Genomic DNA, 11,842 nt, shown 5'->3' on the forward strand with positions numbered 1-11,842 from the left:
GCATCGAGCTCGGATCGGATGAGGAGCGTTCAATCCCGCACCTCTGAGATGGTTCCACTCTGCGTTTCGCTCCGGCCGCATTTCCCCACCCCCGCCGTGGATCCGGCAGCGCGTTGGTCGGGCTCGGCCGGTCCTTGGCTGCGGGCGGTCGCACAGCGGGTGTATGAGGCCGCCCGCTCCGCCGCCGGTCGCGCTGCGCGATGTGGAGCTGGACGTGGACCCGGCGCTGAGCGGCCGCACCGGCACCATGGGAGCGAACGGCACCGCAGTGCCAGACCGGCTCCGGCTGCCCGTGTGCTTCCTGGGTGTCTTCGCCTGTTATTTTTACTACGGCATCCTGCAGGAGAGCATGTGAGCGGCCGGAGCTCGGAGGGGTGGGGGGGTTTCCTTGTGTCGTCTGACCGTGTCCCGCTCTTGTAGCACTCGGGGTAAATACGGCGATGGAGCCCGGCAGGAGAAGTTCACGTTCGCGCTGAGCCTGGTCTTCATCCAGTGCGTCATCAACGCCGCCTTCGCCAAGCTCCGTGAGTCCGGGCTGCCGGTGGGGAGCTGCGGTGGGACTCACTGCTCCATCCCGGTTCTGACCCGCTGCTCCCCGCTGTCCCCGCAGTGATCCGGTTCTTTGACCCGGTCCGTGTGGACCGCACGCACAGCTGGCTCTATGCCGCCTGCTCACTGTCCTACCTGGGTGCCATGGTGTCCAGTAACTCGGCATTGCAGTTCGTCAACTACCCGACCCAGGTGAGTATCAGTACAGGTTGGAATGGGGCTGAACTCGGTGCCTTTGGTTCCATAGTCACTCCATAGTGGGGCTCTGTTGGCCTCCCTGCAGTGTGCAGTGATGTTGGTCTGCTCACCCTTGTGTTGCAGGCAGGATTGGGCTGTGCAGGTGGGTAACGTGCTCTCTTTTTGTTTTAACAGGTCCTGGGCAAATCCTGTAAGCCCATTCCAGGTAAGCAATGTGTGTGTGTTTCTGTGGGCTTCTCCTTTGGCTGATCTGAGGAGCTCAGCTGTAAAAGCAACACTGTACTGCAGGATCAGCAGCCGTGCATCATTCAGCCCTGATATCCAGGCTCTTAGGAAGGCCAGAGTGAGGGCTGAGGATGTGGGGGGTGATTCACCGTGTCCCTTCTTTGCAGTGATGCTTTTAGGTGTGACTGTGCTGAGGAAGAAGTACCCGCTGGCCAAGTACCTCTGCGTCCTGCTGATCGTCACCGGCGTGGCCCTGTTCATGTATAAGCCTAAGAAAGGAGCTGGAGGTGACGAGCACATCTTTGGCTACGGGGAGCTGCTCCTGGTGAGAGCTGCTGGAGCTCGGGGCTGTGTGTGGGGAGGATGGAGCTCAATGTGGATCTATTGAGTTTTGTACAGCAGAAGCTGATGGGGAAATGCTTCAGTGCAGTGGGTGCCTCGTTGAGTCTGAAGGATGCAGGTGTTTCTTTGCGTTGGTGTTTGAAACATCTCAAACAAGGGCCTGAAGGCCTTGACTATAGAGCACAGAGCTCCTCTGCTTTACTCATCTCCGTGTCTCCTTTTGCCAGCTGCTCTCACTGACCTTGGATGGGCTGACGGGTGTATCTCAGGACCACATGAGAGCTCACTATCAGACCGGCTCCAATCACATGATGCTGAACGTTAACCTCTGGTCCACCTTGTTCCTGGGAGCTGGTAAGGAACGCCCTGCACAAAGTACATCCTACCCTACAGCGCCGTGTTCTGCTCCATAACAGACTGAGAACACTTGTTGCTAAAGGACTTCAGGCAGTGTTCAGTGTCTGGGTGTTGGGTGCAGCTCTTCCAATGCCCACTAGAGGACACTGCATCACACACAGCTTCACTCCCCAACTCCCTCCGTGCTGCTGGCGCCTGCTGTGCTATGAGTGTGAACTGAGGTTATTGCTCCGCAGGCAGCTGCTGCCTCTGGGTGAGTAACTCACACTTCTCCCCCCTCCTGCAGGGATCCTGTTCACCGGAGAGCTCTGGGAGTTCCTGAGTTTTACTGAGCGTTATCCCAGCATCATTTACAACATCCTGCTGTTCGGCCTGACCAGCGCGTTGGGTCAGGTAAACCTCCATTGCTCTGCAGCCTTCACTGGGCTTTGTTCAGCTCTGGTTCTGTGGGTGATGATACGATTCTTGCTGCATCTTTTTGTGTTGAAAAGCATCTGTTTGTTCTTTTCAGAGCTTTATCTTCATGACGGTGGTTTACTTCGGCCCTCTGACCTGTTCCATCATCACCACGACGCGGAAATTCTTCACCATTTTAGCGTCCGTCATCCTGTTCGCCAACCCCATCAGCTCCATGCAGTGGGTTGGGACGGTCCTGGTGTTCTTGGGTAAGTCTGGATGGCAGATTCGAGCTGTTCCCTCTGTTAATGTCAATAACACACAACAGGGGGGGGGACAGCTATAAAGGTGCTGGTCAGAAAACAGAATCATATCAAACACTCCTGATGGAAGAGTGTGCTACAGCCTTGGAGCAGGGGAAGAGGAACATGATGTCCATTAGGGATGTTTGGTTTCCTTTGGGCCATCACCGAGTTAGTGCTGTAGCAGCTCTTTGTATAACAGCTCTTTGTATAACAGCTCTTTGTCTACCAGCTGTCTGATGGATGCAAAGATCATTTTGTCTCCTTGCAGGCCTTGGACTCGATGCCAAATTTGGGAAGGGAGTAAAGAAGACTTCGCATTGAGGAGATGGAGGATCTCTGCTTTCAGAATGGACTTTTAATTTATTGTCTTGTACCTCAAAGTCTGTTATGAAACTGGACTCAGGATCAGTAATTAGAAGGGGAATGTTTGGATTTTGTTTTAGTTTGTTTTTTTAATTACGAATCGTTTCAGTTTTAACCGTAATCAAGGTGTTCCGTTTGTTTCTGGAATCAAAGGTGCAGTAACAGATCCTAGCAGCAGGATGACATTCTTGCCTTAACAAAACAAACAAATCTTCATATCTTTATTAAAGAAAAGGAAACGATGGCCGCTTCTCCAGGACTTTAATTGCAGGACTTGGCTGATGGTGGGGAGGCAGAGCTCACCTTTCTCTACAAAGGGCTGTCACAATGATGTTAGCATGGTACAGCCTGGGAAGGATTAAATGCCTGTGTTGAAGATCAGCCTCTATTCTGGTTGATTATATGGTTTATTTCAGTTCCATAACGGAGCTCATGGAGCAGCCATTGGACATCCTGCCATTAACGCAACGTGTTGCAATGTATTCTTCACCCTTCTGAACAGGCAACCCTTGGCATATGTAACAACGTACACAAAATCTGTTTAACCACCGGGGTTAAAATTAATTCTTTTCATCTCCCCCCGCAGAGGAAGGAACAGGATCCTCTGCTGCTAAACTCGTGCCAAGGTTGTGTGACAACAGCTTCTAAATGTTGAAAGGGCCCTTGTTAATTAACCGCCATCATGGTGAGCTTTCGCTGACACCCGCTCCTGAGTGCAGACCGGGTCCCCAGTGCTGTATGGGGGAGGAGCTGTTATCATAATGATGCCTTCAGAGTTGGAGAGCAGAATTCTCCACAGAACAAACTTTACACATGAAAGCACGTTTCCACCAGCTGTCGCTTGGTCTCCATCTGTTCTGTGGCTTTGGCCTTTTGCCCCTCCAGATGGGATCTTGATCTCTTTACTGAGAGGCTGTTGTAAGTCTCCCTTTCCAGCCCCTTCTACCCCCCACCCCTGCAGTATTTCTTACAACTTTTTTTGGCCTCAGATTTGTTTTTCATTTCAATCTGTCTGGTTCTCCTGTAGCGTTACTCAAACAACACGTTTCTTGCAGAATTAAACCTGAGGATATAAAAGGGTTTCTGTCACTCTCACCTCATTGCTAACTTGTGTTGCCTTAAAGGTCAAATGATAAGTAGCAAACAAACGTGTTCTCAGTAATAGAGAACCATGAAATAAAAGCTCCTGTGATTGAACTCCATGGATGCTGCTGGATGAACGTTGTGCTGGCATCTGCTGCTGCATGAAGATCCCAGCTTCCCTGAGAGCTGTTATCCTTCACAGTATGTCTAAGGTAATTAATTTCCATTTCATAAAAGGGAGCAGAAAAATTGAATGACTTTGTACTGTGTCATAGATTGCTTGGAATTATAGTGTTGTCTTAATGGTAAAGGCATCTTACCTCTGTTTGTAGGACTTGGTGTAGGGGTAGAGCTCAAACTGAGCAACCAGAATCAACACAAACACCCACAGTTTTGCAGACTCGTTTTTCCTGCTGTTAAATAAGTGGAGGAATAACTCCTTTGTCACTGCGTGAAATACAAACACCTGAGAAATGCTGGATAAATCACTTCCTCAGCCACGTTCCTCCACACGATGAGGGAAATTATTCAGACACATCACCTGTGAAGTTACTGCTTTTCCAAACTCAAGAGAGCTCTTCTGATTCCACAGAAGCAGATTGCTTGTTAGCTGTAGTTCTTTAGTCACCGATGCTCTTAAGGAAGTGTGTGATCAGAAATTGAGGGACTGAGATATCGCCAGCGTTTCTCCACTGCTTTGTCAGTCTGTTTGTGATGTCTTTAATTTACAGCACCTCAAGCCAAGTTGCTTCCTGAGGACTGGGTGGGAGGAGGTAACCTCCAAACTACTTTTGAGTAGGTGTTAGGAAGACCAGTCTCTATTCCTGAGCTGTTCTTCTCTTTCTGCCCTGAGTCCAGCTGTAGCTCTAGCAGAAAGGGTGTCTAATTGGAAGAAGGAAAAGACTTTGCACTGCTAATTGATTCCTTAACCACGAAAAAGAAGCTACCGTGGGCTCAAGGGATGTTTTCTCAGACCCACAGATCTGTCTGTCCTCTCCCTCACACCGCAGCAGCCTGGAGGACCAGCAGAAATTAAAAAGCTGGGAGCTTTCTAGGGCCTATTTTCTAAGCCAAGATTTGTCTTTCCCAGTATCTTCAGCTTGTCTGTATTCAGAGCACAGACATAAGGATCAGTCTGCCAAGAAGGAAGAAAATAAAGGAGATTTTCTCTCCTGATTTCTGCAGGCTGCCTTGACCCACTTTAGCTCTAAAGCCTATTCCTGGTATGGCTCCAACTTGGTTCTCGCTGCACCTCCACATCTTAGTAAGAAATGCTTAAAGTCGGCTCTTGTGCTAACCCTGAGCCTGAATCTGTTGGATTTCTTTGGACAGCTTGCTGTCTTTGCTCCAGACCTCATGTACTGCGAGATCCCAGAGGAGGCAGCAAAAGCAATTCAAGAAGCTATTTTCAAATGAGCACTGGCTTTTTTCATGGCCGATTTTAACAGCGCTGCCACAAAACAGGTCTCCAGCTCTGTGAGCTGCCAGGAGGGCTGCTGCAATAGCTCTCCCCAGTGACAGACTGATTACCACATTCTCAGAAGCCTGCCTGGTGGCTTCTGCTGTATGTTCCTGCTTGACTTCAGCTACCTCCAGATAAATACAAGGGAAGTCCAAAGAAACTGGGTTTACTACCTAATCAAGTTTTCATCCTGTGTTGCTTGGTATTAGTAGAAGTGTTAGTTCCTCTTGGAGGCACCTTTTGCAGAGGAATAGCTGTTAAACTGTTCTGTTGGCTTTGTTCTTGTCTTGTAAACAGCGGCAGTGTCTTCAACCAGAGGGAAGAAGGCAGAAATTCAGCTGGAATGCTCAGATTTCTGATGAAGTGAATAATGTTTTTAGTTGGAACTGACTTGCCAAGGAGTTACTAAAGCAAAATCTTGAGGCTTCCTCCTTTGGTAGCAGATGACAGACCTTCCTTTGAGGAGAAGGGAACTCAGTCGAGTAGGATTTGAATTTAAGTGTCTTAGAAAAAGACCTACAAATACAAAACACAAAGGTCATACAAATTAGGCAGCCATTCCATCCTGCCTTTTTTTCACTGAGTCTTAAGTCCCAGCCCTGAGTCCCTTTATGACTCAGGCATTTACCAGCAGGGGGAACTCTTCTTTCAATAGTTTCCATGAAATAGAGAAAGCAACAAAAAATGCTCCTTGCCTAATTGGCAATAGAACTGTACTTCCAAAGTCCTTGGTTTACAGGAAGAATGTAATGTTGAAGTCAAGGTCTTCCTCCATTTTTATTCTGCTTAATTTTTTGATCATCATCAGAACTATGCTGGAGTTGTTAAAAGCTTTGAGACAATGACTACAACAGGACAGCCCTCCATTGCAAACCACATGCCTATAAGTGTGGGTGTACCTGCCTGTCCTCTTGTCCTGGGATCACACAGTTAGCTGCCTTCATGCACAGCAGCAGCCATGGGCTCTGCGGTTGATGTCTGCAAAAACATTTCTGCCAGAATTCTCCTAGGAGCCCTGTCAGTTGGTGGTGGTTCCGGGGAGATGAGAAGTCATGCTCACACTGAGAATAAACAGCAGACAACACTGCGGCAGTGTTTGTGCCTGTTGTCTCTCCAGGAGGAACTCGTTGATGTATCAGTGAAGAAAGGTGAAGTTTTATTTCATACCTAACTGAGACATGGCGTTCACAGGGGGGAAGGCTTGGCAGCTGCTTTCCTTTTTCTTTCATCTTCCTTGCCTTCATGAGTTCCTCCTGCAATTCCATCAACAGGTGCTTTAAAATGATGTTTAGAGTGCATATAGAATAGGTTAGGTGGTACTGTGTGCATTCCGAGGCGCATGTCGGTGTTTAACACTGGTAATCTGCTGGTTATGGGATAGTAAAGACTCAATTGACAACAGTTTGAGGGATAGCGAAGCTACCAGTGCTGCTTTGAAATTGATGAGTTACCAGTCTTAAAGACACTACTAAGAAAACCCCATATCCCTAATGGTAAATGTTCAGAACAACTGGGATCTGTTCTGTGCCACTCAGTTAAGGCTCAGTGGTTATTTGAGCTTAACTCGCTGGCCTCCACATGCTCTTGCAAAGGAAACAAGAATTCCTATCGGACTTCTCAGACTGAAAAGAACACGAAAATCAGCCATCTACTGGGGAAAAACATGCCAGCTTTGGAGTCCTGTTTCAGCGTGTGGACAGTGTCAGGGCAGGAGGGAGCGGATCTGTGTTGGAAATACGTATTCTCATAACATTTCATACTTAGAGTTATAGTGCATAACTAACAGCATTTCAGCAGTGGTGAGGAGATGCATGTGAAGAACAGGGAGGACTGTAATTACCTCAGACTGAATCTGCTACAGCTGGATGTCACTGAGCAATGAGGTGTTTACAGTTTTAAGTATTTTAAGGAAAAAAAAACACTAAAATGCAAATGGCATTTAAGGCTGGAGAAATTAAACATTCCAAGGCAATAAAATCTCAGCCCCCGTGTACATTTAAACAGCAGAGATCATTATCTCCATCTTCTGTGGTCACGGGTAAAGCAGGCAGCTGAGTTTGTATCTCCTGGCAGTTTGATCGCCTGACACTCATTAGCTAAACTTCTTAAAATCACTTCTCAGAACAATGCAAACTGTTTTCCTGGCAAATATTGCCTCTCTGGTTCATTATCGGCTTTGAAGAGCTGGACCTGCTTTCGAGAAAAAAAAAAATTTGCAAGTTTCTTCCCTGATTGAAGTTATTCTCAGAGCTGTAGCGTGACTTTCTCCCAAGGTCTTGGCAGATCTCATTTAGGGAATGTGATAGGCTGTAATTTGTTAATTCGTTTTACAGTGAACGTGGCAGGAAAAACAAAATCTTGGGCTTAGGATTGAGAAACAGTAAGACTCGCCCTGATGGGCAGATCCTGCCCCTCCTTTCTGCCCTGCGTGGCCATGCAGTAACCCCAGCAGCTAACTGTGTTTCTGTATGACCAGCTGGGCTGACAGGAGGGTTCACATCCACATCTGGAGAGATCTAAAACTCAGAACACAAAAAGTACAACTGAATGACAATCTTCGCTAAGTAACAAGGCCTGGATTCTATCAGTTGGATGCTTTAAATTAAGTGACTAGTTTTAACATAAGCTTCACTTTATCTGGTTTAAGGATAATGTTACAAGACCGCAATCTATAGATACATCTGTAGAGTACATCCAAAATATCACAGGGAGAGCTTCACTTCTGGTCAGGCTTTGTGACTTCTGAATGCTTGGTTTTGAAATCACTTCTCCAGGAAAGAATTTTCCATGCAATAACTGAGCACAACTTGAGATGAAATGAAACACTGGAATACACATCACTGCCATTCTGGCTGCAGTAACTTAATGCAGTGATAGTCATTGCAGGACTGCTAATGAGAAGGTATAAACAAAGAACTGATTAGCTCTGATTAGTTCTGTAAGGACATTTTAGAGTAGCATCCCTTAAAGCGAAGTACTAGAATTTGTAGCCTTAGGATCAGATTCAGATCAAGATGACAGCTCAGTAACTAGAACATCGAACAGCTCTTAGTTTGTGGATACTTCAGGAATCCATACCTGCTATTCCCTGCAAGGTCCAGACTGGAAATGCACATTTACTTTTTCCCTTTTACATCACTCTTCATTGGCCTCTGCTGCCTTCTTAGTTGATTCACCTTTTCTATTCTTCCCCAGCTATTTGAGCCCTTTAAGCTCATTCATACTTTCTGTCCATGCTCCACGGAGTGAATCTTATCCTGGATTCCCAAGTCTTTTGTACAATTATCTCTCTGTACCTGCAGAAGAGGAAAACAGCAGTGATAAAAACTTTAAACTCTGTTCAGTCCACTCCCGCTTCTCTACTACAGAAGATTGCTGTGATAACATTGAAGATTGTTTATGGAGAAAAGGTGGTTTGGATGAATTGGAAGAGTTTTGACTATGTTGTGAGCTCCTCTACTCTGCAGGTGCCAGCAGAGTTAACAGCATCTTAGAGAAAGGAAAATAATTTCACAGACCATTAGGGCTGGTGGGAAGCAGCAGGATCAGGTTTTAATGAATACAGGATCAAAAGCATCTTAAAGCAAAACAGCCCTGCAAACAGGAGCAGGCTCATCAGGGAAGATAGGGGGATGCTTCTAACGAGAAACAAAGGACCAACTCAAAGACGTTTGGGAGTCACTTTCTCACAATTGTGCATCTTAAAGTATAATTTACTCTTCTCAAAAACTAGCTTTGATACGTTTCCAATACATGTAAAAATAGTGCAACCAACAGATTCCCTGCAATTAAAGCTTCCAAGTCAGAATTTTTCCAAAGGAGGTCAAGATTCTTTACACAACGTTTGTTTGCTCACAATTAAAACTAGTTTTGAATCACAGCCATGTTATCGAAGTTAAACTGCCTCCGAGTGTTTTGAAGTCAGGAAAGCAAACTGGCAATATGCAAAGCAATAAGCTCAGCCCCCGCGGGGTCTGTGTGTCCCAACACTGTACCAGGTGGTGGGACATCATAGAGGTGCTGATGGTGGTTGTTGTTTTGTACTGGTTGTGATGAAGTTTACAAGTGGGAGCTCTGCTACAGCAAATGGATCCTTTCCCATTCCAAGAAACATAGAAGCTGTTGAGAAAGCACAGTGCCTGAGGAGTATTGGTAGCTGCAGTTGTTTCAGTCATGGCTTTCAATATATATGCATGGAACCTACCTGTATTTTTCTGCATCTCTGTTTGGGACTAAAAGCAACCACTATCTAAAGGAGCTCTGGTTCCCAATTCTGTCCCTTTAATTATTATGATTTTAATATGAATAAACTGCTCAACTTCTCTGTGCTTCAAAAAAGGTTTTTTCAAGACAAGGTATGTTCAGCTCACCTTCCTCCTTGGTGCAACACTGAGGATTAGTTAATTGGTACAACAGCTTGAGAAATGTCTTTAATTATTATTTGATTCATAGTTAAGGAACAGTTGGAGTACTGGGCTCTTGTCTAGCTCAGTATTTGCTATTCTGTTGCAAATTAATTTTTGAGGAAAAGTGATGCAGAAGAAAAACTCCTCGTTTCCTGTCCCTGGTGAATCCTCAGACTTGCTTGGTTCAAAGAAGCCCGGATCTCAGAAGCTTTTCCTTTCATCACCAACCATATCAGCACTTACTGTTCTCTAGTGTGCTCTGCTAGTGCCAAAGCTTGGGCTCCTGCAACAAGATAATAACAGTGTTGGCTTTGGACTGGGCTGGGAGAGAACGTGACATTTTCAAGAGGATGGAGAAGATACCCCAGCAGAAGCCAGACTGCAGGGATAACCTGTTTGATTTTTAAACAGCTACAGATCTTACTATTTCACAATGAAATAACATGAAGTTGGTAATAGCAGTGTTCTTTTTACATCCTAAATCAAACAAATAACCGTAGCCTTAAGCCAATAAACGATCCTGTTACTTCTCATGAATGCTCCACAGCTTCCCATCCGCATTGCATGTGCAAAACGTGCTTCGTGGATTTCTCCTCAGCATAAGAAGAGGTGAATCAAGTAACTCGCAGCATTTCTTTGGCTGTTGCATACATAAAAGCCTCATTAAGTCTCCCCAGCGACTGGAGATGGATTTTGTTTCGAACGGTTTTGTTTGTTTTTGTAACAAAGATAGCAAATACGGGAAATAATTAAATAACTGTGTTTTCATACTCTCCTGCTCATCAGAAGCCTATATGAGATTTTAATTAGTGCTGCATTTTCAATAACTCTCTATCTGTACGTGTTGCAGATCCTTTCCTGGATAACAGGGAGATAATTACGAGAATCCTGTTTTTCAGTCTCTCACTAAAGGGATGGCTGATACATTTAATCATGATGTAGAAATGCTGGCAGCTTTCTCTGAGTTCAGCCTCTCTCTAATTACATTTCTAGCTTTTTTAGTAAATTGAAAGGGAAAACGTAGGAACAAAATAATTAAAACCAAAGAGGAAGTGAATATTAAAAAGCAGGAGCTGTTTAAAATTCTTGCACACAACTCCTTCACGGACATCAGTTTAATCAGCTTTGTATGAAAATCAAGCTCACGTTTACACAAAGCACTTCCAAAGCTTGTGTACTTTAGTATTCATTGTATAATGTATCATATCTCATATCATTTAGGTGATACTGGGAATTATACCCAATACCCCCAAAGCCTTGGAGGATTTGGTACTCCCACATGCACACGCTCCCATTAAACATATGGACCAAGCACTACCTGTGCTTAGGAATCCTCACTAATCGTAGCACTGAGTTGTGTTAAAGGTAGAAGGTAGAGCTTGCAAAGGGTGGCAGCACTTCACAAGCAACCCCACATTACCTGTTGATACGAAGGACTGCTAAGATTACCTCTTCATTTTCACAGATATCCAGCTTAATTTTCTACTTCCTGGGAACAAGAGAACTTTGATCAGAAGAACATAATAAGCTGCAAAAGAGGTTGACCTCCCTGCTGCTACATAGCACACGGGCAGCCTTGAATTAAAGGCAGCATTCCTATTCATTGTATCCCCCCCCCCCACACACACACAAGCCTCATAGCTCCAATCCAATGCAGCAGAGGACTGGGGGGAATCTTTAGTTTTCTCCAATATTGGTGCTTTAATTCCCTTTTGTGTTTCAGAAGCACAATAGTAGAAACTGAGAGTTTATATTACGAACCTGAAAGCCAAAGAAAAGAAGAAAAAAACCAGAATGAAAATAAACTAATAGGAGAAATGTGTATCCAGAATAGGAATGGTACGACCAATTCTGTACTTCCCACAAGGCAGTTTTAGAGCATTTCTTCATTACAGTGCAGCATTACCTGCTGTTTTGTCACCATAGGCAGCAGTTTGTGAAATGAAGGAACGAAGCGGAGTCCAAAAATCAGTCGTGATTTGGATGAGATGCTTGCCAAGAAAACCCAGGATGCTGCAGAAAGCGTTAGCAATAAAACAGGCAATATTGTCTGAGTCAGTAGTGGACAAATGTAGGAGCCCAGGACGTAGATGTTGTGCTATGAGAAATTCCATTTTCCATACAAGAACTGGATAAGAAACAAAGACAATGCGTTT

At 45.3% G+C, this 11,842-nt stretch overlaps 1 protein-coding gene and 1 long non-coding RNA gene across 12 annotated transcripts in view; one reads left to right on the forward strand and one right to left on the reverse strand.

The window, feature by feature from the left end:
- Window positions 1–136: 136 nt before the first annotated feature.
- Window positions 137–2,977, forward strand: SLC35B1 (solute carrier family 35 member B1). Its single transcript, XM_015885700.3, has 9 exons — window positions 137–351; window positions 421–524; window positions 611–741; window positions 922–952; window positions 1,140–1,297; window positions 1,542–1,668; window positions 1,958–2,064; window positions 2,183–2,336; window positions 2,641–2,977. Exons 1-9 carry the CDS (start codon window positions 164–166, stop codon window positions 2,691–2,693), a joined length of 1,053 nt encoding a protein of 350 aa, XP_015741186.2. The 5' UTR covers window positions 137–163; the 3' UTR covers window positions 2,694–2,977.
- LOC107325147 (uncharacterized) overlaps window positions 2,640–11,842 on the reverse strand; it is a 10,022-nt gene continuing 819 nt past the window's right edge. For 3 of the 11 annotated variants that reach the window (XR_014940750.1, XR_014940748.1, XR_014940749.1), the window contains exons 2-4: window positions 11,593–11,814; window positions 11,136–11,175; window positions 2,640–9,969 (exon numbers count right to left, since the gene is read on the reverse strand). This is a non-coding gene — a long non-coding RNA (uncharacterized LOC107325147). Of the gene's footprint in view, window positions 11,815–11,842 lie in introns of all 11 variants that reach the window. The other 8 variants (XR_004305430.2, XR_014940746.1, XR_004305432.2 and 5 more) reach the window with 4 other exon arrangements.

Source organism: Coturnix japonica, unplaced genomic scaffold (assembly GCF_054131305.1).
Source record: "Coturnix japonica strain WE unplaced genomic scaffold, WE-NBRP24 Scf049, whole genome shotgun sequence".
NCBI classification, from domain to species: Eukaryota; Metazoa; Chordata; class Aves; order Galliformes; family Phasianidae; genus Coturnix; species Coturnix japonica.